The sequence below is a fragment of the Diabrotica undecimpunctata genome, chromosome 3 (genome assembly GCF_040954645.1).
Source record: "Diabrotica undecimpunctata isolate CICGRU chromosome 3, icDiaUnde3, whole genome shotgun sequence".
Lineage (NCBI taxonomy): Eukaryota > Metazoa > Arthropoda > Insecta > Coleoptera > Chrysomelidae > Diabrotica > Diabrotica undecimpunctata.
The window spans coordinates 128,086,092-128,108,499 of record NC_092805.1 but is presented as its reverse complement, the minus strand read 5'-3'; the positions used below and the strand labels follow the sequence as shown (position 1 = coordinate 128,108,499).

At 33.0% G+C, this 22,408-nt stretch overlaps 1 protein-coding gene across 2 annotated transcripts in view; it reads left to right on the top strand.

The window, feature by feature from the left end:
- Positions 1–56: 56 nt before the first annotated feature.
- Positions 57–22,408, top strand: part of pcs (SH3 domain-binding protein parcas) — a 42,751-nt gene continuing 20,399 nt past the window's right edge. The window contains exons 1-2 of one of the 2 annotated variants that reach the window (XM_072526912.1): positions 57–367; positions 424–595. In XM_072526912.1, the coding sequence (XP_072383013.1) occupies positions 488–595 (108 nt within the window). In that variant the 5' untranslated portion in view covers positions 57–367; positions 424–487. Of the gene's footprint in view, positions 596–22,408 lie in introns of both variants that reach the window. The other variant, XM_072526911.1, reaches the window with a different exon arrangement.

Genomic DNA, 22,408 nt, shown 5'->3' with positions numbered 1-22,408 from the left:
ATTGTGGTAGCTATGTATATACCTCGTAAAAGGTCAATAATTAGGCTATGATAGAATATTTTAGTTTTATTTACTCACGTTATACTGTCAATTAGACAGTTGTATTGTTTGTATTTTAGAAATTTGTAGATAGAATAACAAAATTGTGAATTTTTTTGCATAACTTAAAAAGTGATAAAAAGCATTGTGATCCGTTTAAACTGTTAGTCGTTTAGACAGATAAGATAAATCTATAACAAATTAAAATTAGAAAGCGTACATAGAAATATTTTTTGATTGTTCTCATGCACAATAATTGTGGAGATACGTCACAGTATATTAATAGGATTTCAGTGTTTATTTGATTAGTGTTGGAAGTTTTTGCAATGTAAGCGAAAAACTATAACAATTGTTTATATTTCGGTACAACTGAAGTTGTTTTAGTTTTTTATTTAGGTCATTTAATCATTAGAATGCTTAATGACCCAACTGAATAAAAGATACAATTATGGATAATTCTGATGAAGAAAGTGAATTAGATCCCAGGATTCAAATAGAACTAGAAAAACTAAACTCCACTACTGATGAAATCAATAAATTGGAAATTGAATATGATGTAAGTGAACCTTTTATTATTGAATGTTCTAAGTTTCACTAGCAAAATTGTTAAGAAAATTGTATAGAAAGTTTTACAAACAATAGGACTGTTTTTCTTTTCTATTAAAGCATAGACATTAGTAAAAGTACAGTATCAACAAAGAATATAGAGGCATATATGCACCTATATTCTTTATTATCAATTTACATAGTTCATTTTTTATAATGTAGATTTCTATAAAATGCAATGTAAAAAAGCTGTATAATGTGTTATGGTTATTGTTTGTATAGGTACTAGTTTAATAAACCGGAACCGTGTCTACGGAGATGAAATTTATATCACTGAATTCTCCTTCACTTACTAATGATTGTGTAATGATTTTTATTCGGTGCAAAGCGTTCTTTTTTATGTAATTCCGATTTAAAATATGCCCGATTTTTAAAAGCCTTCTTGTAATTTCTGTGAAATATTACCAAAGCAAAATCATACAATAAACAGCTTTCCCAGTGTGTGGTATAAGATTACTTAGATGTAATCTTTCAGCCTATGTATGCTTGTGAAACATATTTAGTGCTATTAGTGCAATTTCTAGAAACAGTTATTAACATACCACATTTTTTTTTATTTTTATTTAAGTAATACTTTTATAAACATAAGGACCTTATTTTATAGTCTTAAGAAACAATATTGTTACAGCTGTAAGGCTGTAGTTCAAAATTTTCCCGGCGCCATATATGAGCAACGCGCAACCGATACTTGGCCCGTAGCGAAAGGGTTAATATTAAGAAAATAGCTTTAAAATAATTTTTATGCATTTTTGTCTGTGACTAGCATGACCTATGGGAGATTGGCATGGTGTGCACACCAAATACTCTTTTTTTACCTTTTTGTGCAAGGTGCCCCTTGGGCAGGACTATGGCACAGCACAAAACAAATTTAAAAATTGCCAACTATTGATCTTAAAATATGGTTATTTGGCTATTTTATTACAAACATTTGGGTCCAATATACCTGTTAATCTCTAAATACATTGTAACTATTATCTTTTGTCAAAATATAATCTCATTATTGTTAACTAGCTAATTTGCTAATATTGGATCAGTGGTTGTAGATACCAAAACATGATAATCTCTTTTAGGAAGTATATTTATAATTTGATTTAGGTAGGTAGATCTTTTTTTCTATAAAAAAAATATATCAAAATCCTTTTCTTGAATTATACTTAGTTTGTTATTACAAAGAATTGTGAATTTTCTATTAAAAACAACTACTTAGGTAATAGTTCTGAAAGTTTCAATTCAATTAGGAAAAAAATACTTATGAGAAAAATAAAATTTATAAATTTTAAATAATTTACTAATTAAATTAGGGAATATGATTTTATTAAATTTAATGTATAAGTAGTTTTCCATTCAATGTCGCTATCATCAACTTCCTTTTCACTTTATGATTCAGAATCATCACATAAATTAATTATAAAATTATCTGTTACTGTGTCTATGAAAGATTCTGCTTCCAAAAACTTACTTCCCACTTTATTGTGTGATCATAATGTTTTTTCTGTTCATTATACTCCATTCGCTTAGCTCGGGCATATTTTGACAGATTCATTGTCGGAAACCTACAACACAACAATTCCTACTTCTCAGTATTAATAGCTCAAGTATCCTACTATTGCAGACTTATTTCTTTAAAAAAAGAAGAATTATTTTAAATAGTGGAAGTGTATACTAAACCCATCAAATTTTGGGTAGTATATATTTAAATAATATATTTTAGTTGTTATAATTTAACATAACTATTTATTATATGCCGCAGATAAATAAATATTGATTGTCGGTAATTCGCAAAGTTCTATTTTATTTACTATTTAGTTTGTTTACTATTAATATTGGCTATGAGTACGTGTGATTGGTTGTATAGTAATTTCCAGCCACTTTTAGTCTGCCAAAAAGTAACTAACTTCGCAAAAAAATAATTACTAAATTCACTAGACAGTTCGGACTGGGAATAGCGAACCGAGTTTAGCACCAAACTCATCAAAAGTTGTTAAATAATTTTGGACATTTCTAATATTAAAGGATGTATTTTTTGTGCTACATATTGTTTGAGAGATGCAATGAGAGAAACTCAATTTGATTTAAGTCTGGGTAGAAAGGAGGTTATCATAAAATTGCATGGCTTTGTTGTGTTAAAATCCATTTTTAAAGATTTAAATATTGGAGTGGGTTTAACAATTTACAAATCAGACTTTAATCTGCTACACATTTTAAATGCTGCTACTCATCTTTTAAAAAATATACCAAAAATAGAATTCAGCACCAAAATACAGTTTAACAAAAACTCATTTTTTCTATTGCCAGTAACTATAAATGAAATAATTGAATTAATTAGAAAATTGAAAAATAAATTCACTTCAGGTTATGATGGGATACCTACAAATATAATAAAACTGTGTGCATATGAGCTAGCTATACCATTATGTCATATAATAAACAATAAGTTCATAAATGGGATATTTCCAGAAAACATAAAAATAGCTGTAGTAAAACCAGAATATAAAAAAAGGTGATGCCACTTTACTAGAAAATTATCGTCTGATAAGCCTCTTACCATCATTCTCTAAGGAAACAGTCATGTGTGTCAGGCTTCTCAGTTTTTTCTATAGTGAGGGACTGTTATGCCTTGCACAACATGGGTACCTTAAGGGAAAATCTATAGAGACTGCCATTTATGATTTTATAACAAAGATAAATGAGGGTTATGAAAACAAAGATATATCCATGGGTATAATTTTAGATTTATCAAAGGCATTTGATACTTTAAAGCTTTACAGATATGGCATTAGAGGGCCAGGTTATAATTGGATAAAATTATACCTATCAAACAGAAAACAGACAGTAAAATTTGAGTATGAGGGAAGAAATTGCTTCTCTGATGAAGGTCTCATTTCAGTGGGAATTCCTCAGGGAAGTATTATGGGTCCTCTTCTCTTTGTTTTTTATGTAAATGATTTAGCTTTAGACATTACAGATAACAATCAGAATATTCTTATTGTGGAATTTGCAGATGATACTAACATTTTAACTATAGGGTCATCCTTGAATAATTTATTGAATATCGCTAATAATAGATTAGATAAAGCACAGAGATGGCTCAATATTTACTTTAATATGGCACTTTAATATGAATAAACTAATACTGAACAGAGAAAAAACAAATTATATCTGTTTCGTCACTAAAACAAATAATAGTACCTTACCAGAAACTGTCAGAAACAAATGGTTGCTCTAAACCAAAGCACAAAATTTCTGGGGGTACATATTGACCAAAATTTAGATTTTGGAGTGCATATAAATGAGATCTGTAACAGGTTAGCATCTATCTGCTACTCTTTGAGAATAACAGCAAATATTTGAACGACAAATGTAAACGAGTTGTATATTTTTCAAATTTTCATTCTGTAATGCGATTTGGAATAGTTATCTGGGGGTGGGGGGGGGGGGGGTAGTGGTAACTTTGAACAGGTTTTTATATTACAAAAAAGAGCAGTCAGAACTCTACTTAACTTGAAATACAGGGATTCATGTAGAGGTAATTTCAAAAAGCTTAACATACTAACAATGGCTGGAACATACATATATGAATGTTTACTTTTCATTTTTTAAAATAGACATAAATTCTTGAAACACATAACAAACCATAATACTAATACATGAAACAATCTCATAAACTATAATATACCAATACATAGACTTACAGCATCTGAGAAAACCACAGAATATGCCTGTATTAAATTCTTTAATAAACTGCCTTACAGCATCAAAATAGAAACTGACATAAATAAATATAGAAAGTCTGTTCAACAGTTGCTCATACACCTTGAACCATACAAAGTGGAAGAATACCTTCAAGCTGACCTGCAGGGAGACTGAGGGCTCTTATCTGAATCTAAATGTCACTGTTATTATTATTATATTTTAATATTACTTTTATGTTAAGTGTAGGTTGTTACAGCAACCATTATAAATTGTAATTGACACTGTTCTCTCTATCGACAATTTATATTTGTGTGTAACTTGTGAATCCTGAGAATAAAGCTTTTTTCTATTCTATTCTATTCTATAATATAACATGATTGCAGTTAATGTTTTTAGACCTTAACCAATTTATACTAACCTGTTTCTGCTATTTTCTTTCTTCTTTTAATGGTGCTCAAAAGTTCTCCGTCTCTTTCTATCCTGTGCAACACCATTTTCTTCATGATCAGTCCATGGTATTTTCAAAATTCTTCTAAACAGCCACATCTCAAAAGCTTCCAGCTTTCTCATCAAGTCCACATTAATAGTCCAAGCTTCGGCGCTATAAAAAAGAATAAAGTGGGTATAACATTTTACCACATTTAATTATTTATTAAACTATTTTGATTATTTTTATTTAATTTTCATATCATTTAATTATTTATTAAACATTTAACTATTAAATGTGGAAATAAAGCTTACAATCCATTTAAGACGACAAAAGGACTTCTACAAGGCTGTGCTACGTCCCCTACTCTGTTTAAAATATTCTTGGAAAATACACTCAAACCATGGAGGAGAAAGTGCGAAAGAATGGGCATACCAGTAAGAGACGAATACCTATACACCTTAAGTTTTGCCGACGATCAAGTGAATGACAGGGAAAATTGGAGAAAACGGTTGAGTGAAGGAAGACAGTGAAAACTGTGGAAATCCTTAGTAGTAGTAGTAACATTTTACCACACAATATCGGATTTACAGATTGAGACTTAGGTCCTTTACTTAGAGGTATTTTATTTACAAGAGAAAAAAAATTAATGATCTCCAATTATTTGTCAAAAAATTACAATTAATTACATTTTAAATGGAGGTTAATATTTTGTTATCCAGGGAGGTATAATATTCAGGAGAAAGTATTTTAATATTATAATGTTTATATTTTTATGTTATTATTCATTTGTTTGTTTATGTGTACTGTTTTTGAAATTTTTATTTTTGCATTTATTAATAACAATGTAACTGTGTCAATAAGAATTGTATATTCTGACAATAAAGGATATTTTGATTGATAATAACAATCACTTTTACCTACTTTATTTAAAAATTTTCAATATAATTAATGTTATAAGTTATTTAAACTCAAGGGAAAACAAACAATAAATCCATAAGGACATAGCCCCCTTATTTTATGAGTATTTCAAATTTTTTCCTGCTAATTTCTTTTATGTCTATATCATACTCAGAGTATCATATAAACAGTGTAATCATTCTTTATGACAATTTCAATTGCATTATTGCTATTTCTTTTCATTTTTGAAAAGATTTTATTGCTTTATTTTTAAATACCAATAAAAAATTTGGCATTACGTAAATGTATTAAAGTTCAGATTTTGGTTTATGTTTAAAACCACCAAAAATATACCTAACTAGAATATTTTTAATATTATTTTAGGTATATACATACAGGTCAGATTAGGGTAAGGAAAGAGCTCTAGTTATTGATTGCATGTTAAATTTTTTTTTTATTTAGTACATATTTAGGAAAGACCTTGAATAAGGATACTACAGTATACAAAGGAATACAGCAATTGGTAATCATTACTAATTTTTTTGTCCTTAGTGATTAAACATCATTGACATCTATGATGTTAGGTCATGATAATTTTTTTATATGCATATAGGCTTCATAATGTAATATCTTTTGTCAAAAATATACATTTTATATTTTAAAAATAATGCTGTTGATTATTGGCTATAAATAACTCCGTTATTTACAAATTAGGATAATTTATTATGGAACAAAAAAATCAGCATTAATTTAAGGTTACTACTGAATATTATTGTAATGAGTCATAATGATAATACTGTAAATAAATAAGTTAGTATTTTGTTATCATCTAGGGTAATTTTGGAATAATGAGGAGCATAACTTTAGCAGGGTTATCATTCATGTTACTTGAGACTTCCACAATGAGGATACTAAATTATGTGTATAAATTATGTAGCAAGTATATTAACTTTTACTGGTAGGCCATGCAAATTTTGAGTAACCTACTAATACTATTTAAGGGGTTGCTTAACACTATCATGATTTAAATCCTGAATACAATAATTTAATCACAAATATAACCCAGGTCACTGTAGAAGTCCAAAATAAAGTATTGATTGACTTTTTTAATGGAGGAAGTAAGAAGATAATAATATTCTAGAATATTAATCAGGTTTTAAGTGTTCGAAAAATGTTATGCAGGATTCCTCCAGCATGGCCACGATGATATTGGAGACCTCACGCAGGGTTGTTCGGACACCATCGCTGTCAATGCCAGAGACCTACCTGCTAAAAAACACCCTCCTCAGCGGTGAATTACCGACCCGATCGCTCTGATTAGGACGCAACATCGGCACGACATTCACCCGATCTCTCATTCTCACGCATTCTAGCTTTTTCTCACTATGACTGAATTCTTCTCTCCCTGTTCATGTTCAATCATGTTTGCTTGCTTCTGGACACCCTGCCTCCTTTCAGGTCGCCTTTCTGTCTGTTTCTTTCTCTCCAACGTTCTCCTCACATATCTCTGAACTGCTCTCCACCGATCTGATGACCTAAGCATCTCCTCCACCAGTTCCGTGACTGATTGCACCCTACTTCCTAGCTCTCTCTCAAGCAGGCTCCTGTCATCTATCCATCTATCGCATACCAATAGAGTGTGTGAGATAGTGTCTGATATTTCACAGTATAGGCATTTTCATTTTCTGAATTTCCAAATCTGTAAAGGTATGCCCTGAAGCAACCATATCCTGTGAGCATCTGCGTCATGAAGTAATCCTAACGCCGGTGCTCGCAGTCTATCCATCTTCTCAGATTAGGAATCAGCAACTTTGTCCACTGTGCCACCCTTCTCATCTCGTCCCATTCCTCTTGTTACACCATTATGGACCTCTCCCTTTCTTCTTTTTTTAAACGTTTTGATGCAAGTGCATCAGAATAAACCCGGTAAAAACTCCCAGCACCTCGTCAGAGACTGTTCTGTATGCACATGCCACCCTTAATAGACTTTTCCTATCTGCTCCGGTAAGCTGGTTTCTGTACATCATCATCCAGCCCCGTTTTCACATCCATTGTTGGATATAGGCCTCCTCCAAACGTCTCCAGTTCTCTCTATCTCTAGCTGCTGCAATCCAGTTTGTTTCTATTCTCCTTAGGTCGTCGGTCCATCGGGTGGGTGGTCTGCCTCGACTTCGCTTGTCGGCTCTTGGTCTCCACTCCAATAATCTCTTCGTCCATCTTCCGTCTTCCATTCTAGCAACATGTCCAGCCCACCTCCACTTTTGTTTATTGATTCGCAGTATAATATCGTCAACGCCAGTTCGTCGGCGTATCTCCTCATTTCTCACGCGATCTTTCAAGGTCAGACCCAGCATTGATCTCTCCATTCGCCTTTGTGTTACCCTCAGTTTTTCGGCAGTAGCTTTCGTTAAAGTTAGGGTCTCTGCTCCGTAGGTCAAGACTGGTAGGATGCATTGGTTAAATGCCTTCCTTTTCAGGTGAATTGGAGTATTTGTTTTAAAAATGTCTCTCATCCTTCCATATGCCGCCCATCCCAACGTGATTCGTCTATTTAGCTCGCAGGTTTGGTTGTCTCTGGTTATTCTGATTTCATGACCCAAGTATGTGTATTTATCGACCTTAATTCTACCTTGTTGTTATTGATCTGTATCTCTTCGCTGGGAACCATATTGGTCATCATTTTGGTTTTCTCGAAATTTATCTCCAGCCCAGTTTCTTGTAGTATGTAATTCAGTTCTTGGAGCATGTCTTTGATCTCTCCCAGATTATCTGACAGAAGCACGATATCGTCCGCAAAACGTAGATGGTTTAATCTTTCTCCATCGATGGATATTCCTTTCTGTTGCCATGTTAGTCTTTTAAATGCATACTCAAGAACGGTAATGAACAGCTTTGGTGACATGGTATCACCTTGCCTGACTCCCCTTTTTATCTTTATCTTATTAGTTGCTGAATGTAGACTTATGGTTGTTGTGGCATTTTCATATATATTTTTAACTATATTACAATATCTGTGGTCGACCCTGCAATCTTGTAGTGCTCTTAAGATGGACGGTAATTCCACTGTATCAAACGCCTTTTTAAAGTCTACAAATATCAATGCCAAGGGACGGTTATAGTCGTTAGTTTTTTCTATCAGGGTTTCTAGGCACTGCAGGTGATCATTTGTGCCGTAATTAGGGCGGAAACCGACTTGTTCCCGAGGTTGGTAAAAATCCAGCTTTGTCTCTAATCTGTTCGTTATTATTCGGGTGTATAATTTATAAAGATGGTTAAGGAGACTGATTGGTCTGTATCTTTCCAGGTCTGCTATATCTCCCTTCTTGTGTAAGAGTACAGTTATTGAATTATTCCACTTTGTTGGGATATTTTGATTCCATAGACATAGATTAAAGAGCTTTTGAATTTTGGTTATCAGTACTGAGCCTCCTATCTTTATCGCTTCCGTGACGACACCGTCCTCCCCCGGAGCTTTGTTATTCTTCATCTTTTTTAGAGCCTTGTAAATTTCGTCCAAGGAGATTTCTGGGATATCTTCGGAACCCTGATTTTGAACCTTCCTCTGCTGATATTCAACTATATCTAGAGTCGATTGGTTGGTATATAATGTCTCATAGAATGATTCCACAATTTGTAACAAATGTTCTCTGTTTGATGTGATGTTGCCATTTCTATCCTTGAGTTTGACTATTTGTTTATTTCCATTTGTGAGTTTGCGTCTCATTATTTTCATACTCTTATTTTCCTCAATAGTTTTGATGATTTTCTCATCTTTGTATTTTCTTAGGTCTTTTCTTATTTCTCTTGATACTTCCTTGTTTATTTTATTTATATCGTCGTTACTAGAGTTTTCGTCGCTTCTCAGTATTCTTCTTTGTTCCATTTTTTTCTGTGTGTCCAGACTAATTTTTTCTTCCTTCACGCTTTTTGGGCAGCATTTCTTTTGAGCTTCTGTTATTGCTTCTACTATTATGTCATTTAGGATGTTAATATCATTTGTTGATGATTTTTCTTGAAGGAATTTACCGATATGATCTTCAAAATTTTGTTCGTTGTTTGGATGTGTCCATATGTTTATTTGCTTCTTTTTTATCATATTGTGTCGTTCATAGTTGGTATTTAACACAATGGTGGCTCTCACCATACGATGGTCGCTTGATTTCGCAAATTTACGCTTTCTGGTTTCTGTACGCCTTTGTTAAAACTACAGTACTCCAGACAGGCGCAGCGTAGAGGACGATCGATTGCACAACAGAATGAAGAGCCTTCCTCCTCTCAGTTTTGGGCTCTCCGATGTTGGGCATGATCCGCCCAACGCGGCGGATCTCATCGCAGCTCTTTGAGTCACCGCCTTTACGTGTTGCCCCCCTTTCTCCCTACCTTCTGTTTTGATATTTTAGATCCTTTTGGATAGAACCTGATCCTTCTGGATTGAACCTGATAATTTAATAAGCATGAGAGCTTGAGAAAAGTAGATACTGGAATTTGAATCTCCACACTGATTCCCCATTAAGACTACTAACAATCACCAGTTCTGTGTCCAAAGATATAACAACGAAGGTATAAATTACTTACCTTATATTTTTAGTTCTTTAAATCCCAAAATTCAGATTATAAAGATCCATGATTTGTCTAAATAATTTTTGGGATATCTTATTCTTTCTATTCCTGTCATATCATAGATTGATTCATACTTTGTTTACAGCTATTCTAAACAATTCGTTTGAGATGCAACCAAACCACTCTCTTAAATTTCGTACCCAGGACATTCTTCTGCGGAAGATTCCTTCGTCCTTCAATCTTTCCCTACATTATATTTTGTAGTGTATTTTTGTCCCTGCATAAGATGGCATAAGTATTCCAATTTCCTCTTTTTTTATGGCAAGTATTACTTCGGGGATTTTGTCCATTTAATGTAGGACTTCTTCAGTTGTGACCCAGCCAACCCAACTTATTCTTAATATTCGTTGATAGCTCCACATCTCCAAACTCTCAATGGTTTTTATATCATTCTGTTTGAGAGTCCAAGCTTCCACACCGTACAACAAGGTACTAAACACATATGATCTTAACATTATTATTCATAGAAGATTGATATAATGATAATATAAAGATTGTTAAACAGTTTCTTAATTTTTATAAAAATGGACCTGGCCATTACAATATGTCTTTTGATCTCGATGTTTTGATTGGCATCGTTTATGCGATCACGCGCTTTTCTCAAGTGATGTATTTTTACTATGCCTTTAAAAGACTATAAAGTGTAGACGCTTAGTCTACTCTTGACAAAAATACATATTTTTAGTTTTATGAAAAAAGTCATTCTTTATAGAAAGTTCTGAATGATCTAAAACCTAGAAGGCAATGATCAGATATTAAATATTTCAGTTATATTCGCGATTTATCAACAAATATGAATTGTAGATAATTTATTATTATGACTAATACAACCTTATATTTTATGTTTATGATGTACTTGTTATACAAATTAAAAATTGTATGAATCATGGAAAATTAATCTTTTATTTTCTACATTCATGATTTAATAAGTACTGTTTGTGTGTCCTTAACGAACATGTTAATTAGTATGTAAAGTTTGTTAATTTACTGTGGAAATCGAAGTATTTTTTGTTTAATGGTCGTACATAAAACTAATCTAATGTTCAAAATTCAAGAGCATGATTAATCATTACGTGAGTTTTCTGTTAATTGAACTAACTCCAAATAGCAGAAAGGGAATTAGAAGTAAAGAAAAAATATATGAACTTAAAAAGGGATACTTAATTCTCGCGAGTTAGTTGTATACCATATAGTTAATAAACTCGAACATCAAAGTAAAACATATTTTTCAGAATTTTCGAGTAGGAACGTTCCCGGTTGGTACCGGCATATTGCCGTATAATTTAATACTTTCCAGTATGGTTTCATCAATATAAACCCAACCACTGTTTGAATTTGCGGTTATTTACGGAAATACTACAAAAGTTCACTGACGATGGACTGACTAGTCCGAAAACGTTCTGAAATTTTAATCCATTTGGATTTTTAAATTTATACCACTTACAACAGAAGTGTTTCTGAAGTACTTCAATGTTCGAGTTTTTTTATAAAATATATGCCTGATTTGTTGACTATAGTGTCTTTAATAATATTAAATATTTGATAGATTTGATTAAATGTGGCGACTGCCCAAAAACTTACATCAGTCAAACTGGTAAAAATTTTAATAAACGAATAGCAGAACATAAAAGGGCTTTCAATAATAGAAAAACAGATTCTACACACGCACTTCACCTTCTAGATCATAATCATTCTTTTAATGACGAATTTCAAATTCTTCACATTCAAAATAAAGGCCTTAAGCTATCTTTGTCAGAATCTATGGAAAGTAACAAATTAAAAAACACAGATATAATTCTGAATGACCAACTTGAGACAAACAGTTCTCCCCTCCTCAACCTATTTCATTAAAAGCTATAAAGTATAAACACATACCAAAAATAGATTACTTGAGAAAGGCACTCTGCCGAAACAGCTGTAGTGATAAGATTTTATAATAAATTTTGTGGAAGTTTTGAAAATAAAGTTTTCAGTGTTTTATTGTTACATAAAATGAATTTCCATTAAGTAACGGTCGAAACCATCAATTATTTGATAAGAATTAAGGGAAGTCTTGAGATCGGTGTAATGACATGCCAGGGCTGTGCTGTAACTGATATAAAACAACAACCTACCTTAAATTTATATATATATATTTAGGGATTCTACAGTATTCACTGCCTTCCCTCGCTCAACCGTTTCCATCTCTCTCTGTTGTTCCATTCTCCATCGTTTAGTCCTCTCTTACTCATGGCGTCGTCTACTTCGTTCCTCCAGGATTTTCGGGGTCGTCCTCTTTTCCTCCTTCCTATGGGGCTCCATTCGGTTATTCTTTTTATCCATCTGCTGTCGCTAGCTCTTCTTACATGTCCATACCACTTTAGTCTTTTTTGTTCTATATATGTTAGTATGTCTGTTTCTATTGATGTTCTTTGCTTTATTTCGTCATTACTTCTCCTATCCATTCTTGTTACTCTGCAGCATCTTCGCAGGCATTCCATCTCTGTTGCTATTATCTTACTGCTGTTTTTCTTGTTTATGATCCAATTTTCGGCCCCATATGTCATAATACTTCGCACTAATGTTTTATAAATCTGCTTTTTTGTCTTCATATTTAGGTGTCTATCCCACCATACTGAGTTAAGTTGTCGGATTGCTGTTCTTGTTTGTCCTAATCTTTGTGTAATTTCTTCCTCTGTTGTTGCCTTTTTCGTGATTATGAACCCCAGGTATTTGAATTTATCCTTTCCTTTGATTGTTACGTTGTCATCAATCTGTAGATCTTCTATGTCTTCTTCACTTGTAGATAGGTACTCTGTTTTCGCGAGGTTAATATCTAGGCCAGCCTTGAATTTACCTTAAATTTACGTAACTAATTAATGTTGAACAGATGAACAATCTAATGTTGTTAATATTCAAGAAATACATTCTTTCTTAATTCTTGTATTCTTCTTTAGGTATGAAATATTTCTTATTTTAATAGTTTTCAATAACTCACGAATAGCATTTGGTCTGTTTAACAGCTTCGTTGGTCTACATAGCTGTCCAGGGTATTCGGAGCATTCTTCTATGCAACCACGTTTTAAACGGTTCTAGGCGATTGATTGTATCAGCCTTTAGAGTCCAGGTCTCGGTGCATTGTAATGACATTGACGAAATATAGCGTTTGATCATTCTTTGGCGTAATTTTAGGTTTAAGCTGTGGTTACAGAAGAATGATTTCATTTTTAGAAACGTTGTGCGAGCTGCTTCAATTCTGCATTTTACCTCTTTACTTTATCTACTTAGTTGGTCTGTAATATATCATCCCAGGTATTTAAAGTGAGTAATTCTCTCAATGTTTTGGTGATCTATCTTTAGGGAAGCATTTGTGAGGCGGACGCTGAATATTATACATTTTGGCATAGAAGCATTCATTTTTAGACGCATTTCTTCTCCAGTCGTGCTTACACAATCCAATAACTCTTGCATAAGAGAACAGTGTCTTCAGTGCATCTGAGATTATTAGTCAGTTAATCGAATGTTTGAAATTGACTAAGTTTGACTTGAAATTAAGCCAAACTCAAGTCAATCCTTCTGACAATTAATTCAAGTCAAATAATACTAGACAGTGGTTACAGGTTTGAGAATTCACACTTTTGTCAAACTAGTCTGAAGGAGTACAATTTTAATTTGTTTTCTAACTGCTTTTAGTAATTTGATTAACCTCTCCAATTTCGTTTTAAAAGATCTATAGCTCTTGAATATATGTACAAATCATAATCAAACAGTGAAGTGGTGTTCATATAATGTGAAGTTATGAAATTGCAACATTCTTGCAGCTTTCTTCCCCTCCCTTTCCAGTCACTCCTCTTTCATCACCATAAAAATCATACCATTCACGAGGCTCCAATATTTCCTCTTACGCAGCATCAATTCAACTAGCATCTCCACTCTCATCCTCTCACCTAAGCTCCACAAATACTCCCGTCTTCGTCTTATCTATTCGTCGCATACAAACAGAATATGCTCGCAGTATATTCATACTCTCCTTGACAATGTACACACAGGTCAGTGCCTTCCTTGCCAATCCGTTTCAGTATGTTATGTGAACACATGAATCAAGTTTGCCCCCGTGTTCACGATTGACCCACATCTTGTGATTAGACATCTAATCATGGCCCGGTCCACCCATGAAATTCTTTGCTCATCTGCAACACCATATTTCGAAGACTTCAAGCTTAGAACATGTTTCAGTACTGTAAATTAATGACCTTATATAATGGCCACCTTTTACTGGCCAATGGCTTAGGGCGGATGAGCTAGTAAGTGGAAGGACACTCTGTTGTCCTGAGACTGAGAAATTGGTCTCGAAGGCGGAAGAACCAAGAAAGTGGTCAACAGCATCAGAATTCAGAAGGCAACGAGAAACCATTGCATTAAAGGTCCCTGATGACATCTCTAGTATAAATTATAATGGCTAGAACTATTTGCGCAAGAGACATTATTGATTATGGTAATCGGAGACCAAAATCCGGCAGGGGAGGACAACCATCAGAATGCAAAGTCTCCTCGGTCGTCAACATGCGAAACCCTTGCACAAAAAACCAAAAAATACTCAACCCTCTCAGATACAAATGGCTACCTGGAATGTAAGTAGTATGTATCAGCCTGGAAAATTACATAATGTTATTAAAGAGAAAGAGAGGCTAAATATAGATATACTTGGGGTTAGCAATGTACAATGGTTAGGAAATGGAGAGATATCAATAAATTACTACAATATTTATTACACGGGAGGAGACAAAAATGATCATCGATACGGAGTAGATTTCATCATAAGCAACACTATTAGAAAATCAGTGCTAGGTGTGGTTCAAATCCTCAGAAAGAAAAATGATGCTAAAAATTCAAGCACGGAACTGTATTATTAATATGATCCAAGTCTATGCTCCCACAGCTGATAAGACCGAAGATGAGATCGAAAAGTTTTATTCAGAATTGCACAATACAATCAAGTTAACAAAATCTAGAGATATTACTTACATTTTAGAAGACTTTAATGCAAAAATTGGAGTAGGTACAGTTGAAAATATAGTTTGACAGTTCGGATTAGGAACTAGAAACGAGAGAGGAGAAAGGCTCATAGAATTCTGCCAAGAAAAGAATATGATAATTGCCAATACTTGGTTTCAGCTTACTAAGAGAAGACTATATACATGGACGTCTCCTTCACATACAGAAAACCACATTGTCAGAAACCAGATAGACTTTATACTCGTAAATAGCAGATATAAAAACTCTATAACCTCAGTTAAAACTTATCCTGGAGCAGATGTTAACTCAGACCACAATCCGTTAGTTGCTGACCTGAAAATAAAATTAAAAAGAATTGAACTCAGAAAACAACAACCAAAAATTAATGTAAGAATGCCAAATAACGAATTAAAAAATAATGTGAATGTTAATATGCAAAAAACACTAACTGACAACAAACAAATTATGGATGTAAATACAAAGTGGTATAATATAAAAAACACATTACTGAAACCAGCTCAAGAAGGTTTGATACAACATAGGTCAGAGGCTAAAAAACAGTGGATGACAGAAGAAATACTATTACAGATGGAAGAAAGAAGGAAATATAAAGGAAAAGATCTACAGAAATATAAAGAAATACAACGAATAATTAAGGAAACAATCAAAACAGCTAAGGAAATCTATTTGATGAAACAATGTAAAGAGATAGAAGAACTAAAAACAAAATATGATATGAGAAATATGCACAAAAAAAATAAGAGAAGTGACTGGAATGGGTCGAAATATACAGCAAGGACACATAAAAGACAAAAAAGGAGTACTACTAATAGATTTACCAGAGAAATTAAGACGATAAGAGGAGTACGTTAGAGAACTTTTCCAAGGTGAAAGAGGTGAAATGCAGAAAATACAAGAATTAAATCCTTTTTAGACAGACATAAGATCACAGTAGATGAAATCAAATATGCTATCAAAAACTTTAAAGACAATAAGGCAGCTGGATTAGATGAAATACCAGTAGAACTGTTAAGACTAGTGGAAGAGGATAACTTGGAAGTATTGGCAGACTTATTCAACACGGTGTACGATACGAGAATAATACCAAAAGAGTGGCTGAAGTCAGCATTTATAACATCCCTAAAAAATAATCAGCAAAATAGTGCTCTGATTATCGAACACTGAGCCTCATGAGTCGTACTTTAAAAGTACTGCTGAAAGTAATAAGAGAATATACGAAAGGCTAGAGGAGGATATTAGCGAGACGCAGTTCGGGTTCCGAAATGGAATGGGTACTCGAGAAGGACTATTTAACATCAACATATTGATTGAGCGAGGTCGGGATGTAAACGTTGATCTACACTTTTGCTTTGTTGACTACGAAAAAGCTTTCGATAAAGTAAGACATGAAAAACTAATATCAATACTTATGAACAAGCGCATTGACAGTAAAATCATAAATATAGTGCAAACATTATATTGCAACCAAAGTACCATAGTTCAAATTGATGGGCAACACTCAGAAGAAACGAAGATCTGTAGACGAGTTAGACAGGGATGTGTTTTATCGCCACTTTTGTTTAACTTATATTCTGAAGAAATTTTCCAAAACACGCTCAATAATATCAAAGCGGGAGTTACCGTTAACGGAAAATTAATTAACAACTTACGATATGCAGATGACACTGTGATCATAGTAACGAGTATAGAAGATCTAACACAAGTTATCGAAAGCTTAAGTATGAATAGTGCCGAGATGGGAATTACTATAAACGCTAAAAAAACGAAGTACATGTTAATTACAAAAAGGCCACAAAATATACATCACCTATTGACAATCAATGGTAACGTGATAGAACAAGTAGAAAAATATCAGTACTTGGGAACTTTGATCAATGAAACCAATGATCATACTGCAGAAATAAACAGACGAATAGAGATTGTCAGATCAGCATTTATACGAATGAAGCCACTCCTAACGTGCAAACCATTCGCTGTTATACATTTTCAATATTATTATATGGAGCTGAGACTTGGACATTAAAAAAATGCAGTTTAAAAAGAATCGAGGCTTTCGAACTCTAGTTATACCGCAGAGTATTAAAAATAACATGGACTGATAGAATTACAAATAAAGAAGTACTGGAGAGGGTTGGTAAAGAAACAGAACTAATAACCACTATACAAACCAGAAAATTTAGGCCTAAAATACCTAGGCCACGTGATGAGGGGACCAAAATATGAAGACTCATAATACAGGGAAAGATTCAAGGAAGATCTGTTGGCCGAAGGCAGAACTCATGGTTGAAGAATCTACGTGATTGGTATTAATGCAGATCGATTGATTTGTTTAGAGCAGCAAGTTCAAAAATAAAAATAGCCATTATGATTGCCAACCTTTAATAACTCATTAACTGTCACAATTTTGAGTAGTTATATTATAATACGTTATTATGCAAAAACAAAGTTAACATTATAAATTACCGCAAAATTAAAGATTTTTTGGAATTATTTCTGTCAATTTTTTATGTATTCTAATTTTGAAACTTAATTTTAATATATTTTTATTTGAACCATTTTTCTCTAAATTGTATAAGAAACGTTTTATAGGCAAGACATGATTTTTTTACTTTTTAAGATTGTTTAAAACAAAAACAAAACAAAATTAGCTGTACGTCTTCACGGCTTTTTCATCCGCTACCCCTCATATACCTTTTAGAACCTTCAAATATCTGTATCAGATTTTTACGCGAAATCAATGATTTTTCCCAGATAGACTGGTGTACTTGTGTACATCAACGTATATACAGAGAATGCGAAAGAAATCTGAGCGACAATCAATTTGGATTTCGTTTGGGGCTTGGTACGAGGGAGGCATTATTTTGTCCCCCAGATATTACTACAAACATTCCGAGATCAACGAAAAGACGTTTTTCTCTGTTTTTTTCGACTACGAAAAAGCGTTTGATCGAGTAAACACACATAACACATAGAAACCCTAACACAACATGGTATAGACCATAACACGGTGGCCCTTATTAAAAACCTATATTGGGATCAAATGGCTTCGATTAAATGTCATACAATCGTATGACAGCAGAAATGTCAATAAAAAGAGGAGTTCGCCAGGGCTGTGTATTTTCTCCACTGTTGTTTAATATCTATTCCGAAAAGATCTTCCAAAATGCGTTCGAAAATATTGAAGAAGGAATAAAAATCAACGGAGAATATGTAACCAACTCATCGAGCAAAAAGACAAAAGAGGGAATGTAAAGGTACTGGGGGCAAAAATATTGTTAGACAGGAAGTGCCATCTTGAGAGGCCACATTAAACAAGGAAAGAGAGACTCTTTCCTTGTTTAAGAAATCAAATTTAGTTGGGTTATGTTATTGCTGATGTTATTGTTTGTCCCAACTGTCAGATGAAAGATTATTTGTATTTTCTATTGAAGTTTTTCAACAATTGTTTCACATTTTAGACTATTATTGTTATTATTTCATTAAAACTTTATTGTGTTCTAGTGTTAAAAAAAGTATTTTAAGTATATTATGTATTAATATTATGTAATATAACAAATAAATAGATAAATTAGAACTCCTACACAACTGTAGGATTATTGTGAAGTGTCATGAAATTTAAATTTGGCGCATTCGCATTTCCGGATATTTCCGCCATCAGAGGCCACTTTTTTGGTCTCCTTTTCATAACGATTAGATTCCCTCTTTTGTCTTTTTGCTCGATGAACCAATTTAAGATACGCAGACGACACCGTCATTCTTGCGGACAGTGCTGAGGGTTTCTAACGACTTTTGAATGCCATAACCAAAAAGGAAGATAGCTTGGGGCTGAATATAAACACAAATAATACAAAAGTAATGGCCGTTACACGTGCACCAAATGCCGACATTAATATTCGTATCTACAACAAACAGATAGAACCCGTACAAAAATTCCAGTATCTTGGTTGCTGGATAACAAACGATCTTGACTACGAGGTTGAAATACGTGCTCGTATAGAGTATATACCTTCCTAATAGAAAAAATTCCTAATAAACTCTACCTTATCGTTGGATATCCGATACCAATTTGTAGAAACATTAATTTATTCCATATTGCTATACGGAGTGGAAAAATGGACTCTCGTAATCACAAGTATGAGACGTGTAGAAGCCTTTGAGATGTGGGTTTTTCGAAGGATGCTGAAATCTCTTGGAGAGAGCATCAACGAGGTGCTGAGAAGAATGGGTACTCAGGGAGTGGGTACAGGAATAAGAAAATGCTCATGGCTGAAAAATGTAAGAGACTGGACAGGCATGGACACACATTCGATACTAAGAACAGCACAAGATAGAGAGCAATTTGCTGTAGTTAGCCAACCTTCAGTAATGGAGAGGGCACCTTAAGAAGAAGAAGAAGACTGGTGTAAGTTTATAAATATCGCTGAACGCAGCGTGATAACATAATACCAAATTAAAAGCACCAATGATTTATGAACCTTCTTAAATCTTATGAATCATCGATAGTTTTGTTGATTCAATAATGTATCATTAAATTATGTTTTCATGTTTAATTTCTTTTTTACGATTTGAAGAAAGCGTTTGATAGATTGAGAATTAGGGACGCGATACATTTATTATATGAAAAAGAAAATATCACTGGATTTAGTAAAAATCATTGAGAATATATATAAAGATAACATAGCTATGGTAAGATGTAAAGGAAAACTATCGCAACCTATCAAATATGAAACTGGCATTAGACAAGGAGATTCGCTGAGCCCATTAATATATAATCTGATAATGAATGAAATCATAAAGAAAGTTAAAAAAAGAAGAGGGTATAGAATGGGAGAGAAGGAAATAAGGATAATATGCTACGCCGACGACGCCATAATAACAGCCGAAAATGAAGATGACCTACAAAGATTAATTAAAGAATTCAACAGAGAAAACTAAAGTGGTAGTGATATCAGCGGAACCGAGAAGATGTAAACTAGTTGTAAATAGCAAAATAATAGAACAAGTGATGGACACTGAATACTTGGGAATAAAACTGTCAAGCGGAAAAGTGGAAGAAGAAGTACAAAAACAAGTGAACATGGCAAACAGAGCAGCAGGAATATTTTTAACAACACAATCTGCAGAAACAAATACCTCACAAGGTAACGAAAACCAGGATATATAAATCAACAATAAGACCGATAATGACGTACACAGCGGAAACAAGAGAAGATACGGCGAAAACACAAAGACTACTGGAAACAACAGAAATGAAAGTCTTACGAAAAATAACAAACCAAACTCAAAGAGTAAGAAGTGAGGAAATACGAGCGAGATGTGGTATAGAGGAAATAAACGCGTGGACCAAAAGAAGAAAAGTGGAATGGAATCAACACATCGAAAGAATGACAGAAAATAAAATAGTACGAATAGCAAGAGACAAATCGCCAAATGGAAGATCATTAGGACCAACCGAGAAAAAGATGGTCAGACAACGTTAATTGAGGCTAAAAACCGAAGTAGAGCAGGCATTAAGCCTATTTATAAAGTAGGACGAAGAGGAAGAAGAATTTCTTTTTAATTTTTAAATTCTTCCTTTGTTAGTCTTGATACTTCTACTTGTTTTGTTTTGATTGTAATAGTTTTTTGATCTCTGAATTTCTTAAATATATTTCAAAATCAAGCCTAATAATAATTATTCTATTTCATTTGCTTATCAAAGGAAATATGAAGTTTCCCACAAAATAATTCATGCAATGTACGTAATAAAAAAGATAATTATTTTTAATGTGTGCAAATATTTTCATTTCATTCCATTGTTAGTTGAGTCTTAATTGTGGAAACCTTGCATTCGTTTATATTTAAAAGCATACATCATGTGTACTTTAATTACTTGTTGGTTTTGACTTTTATTAAGTATTTAATTAAAATGGCCTATAAACAAGCCGTTATTAGCTATAACAAGTAAAGTCACTGTTTCATTTGGAGTTTATAGTTTCCAAAGAAGTAAACAAGTGGTAATATTTATGTAATTATATGTAGTCTATTCAGGAAATTTGCAATAATAATAATTGGTTTCTCGAGCTTCTAAAATTATGTTCAGTGGGAGTTAAATCTTTTATCACAATAGCATACAAGGAAGACCCGATTTATTTTGATTATTGAATGTCCTGAATGTCTGAATATTCAGACAAAAAAAACGGTTCATATATTGTACCAATATTTTTTTAAAGCCAGTTCCTCCCTATATAAGTATTTTAAATATGTGTATTGTCTTGTTGGGTGTGTTACTTATTAATCTGTTTTGTCCTATATACATTTTTTATTTATTTTGATTATTGAATATCCGGAATGTCTGAATATTCCACAAAAAAAAAACGGTTCATATATTTATTTAAAGCCAGTTCCACTCTACAATAATGTAATGTAGTGCACCAAATACAAGTATTTTAAATATGTACATTTTTGTCATCTTACGTTAGAATTTCAATCCTTACCAAAACCTAAAATTTTGGAGTTCCACTTTTTGTTTGTGTCCTATATAATAGTACCTATATACCTTGGATAACTCGCACAGCCTTTTTACAATACTGTCTTCTCTCAATACTTTTAATAAATTAAATAAATAACACATATTTGATAATATATTTTTCGAATAAATAAAAATAACTTTGAATAGTAATAATAACATCACAAAATAATTCGACAAACAATTATTGTATCAATAGTATTCTATGAAAATAAGCACGCAACCACAAATCTTACGACCACTCGTTATAGAAAACGACGTCATCGAAGCAGTGAACGAATTTGTATACCTGCCTGGGAGCGCTCCTTAACACTTAAAATAATACTACCGCAGAGATAAACCGCAGCATTTGCACAGCCAACAGATGCTATTTTGGGCCCAATCTCCTCCTTAAATCCACAATTATATCGAGAAATACAAAAATAAAACTCTACAAAACAATAATACGCCCAGTCCTAACATATTGTTCAGAGACCTGGACTCTAACAAAAAATAATGAAAACATGTTAGGATGTTTCGAAAGAAAAGTGCTGAAGCGAATCTATGGAGCAGTGAATGACAATGGAGTGTGAAGAAGACGATACAACTTCGAACTTTAT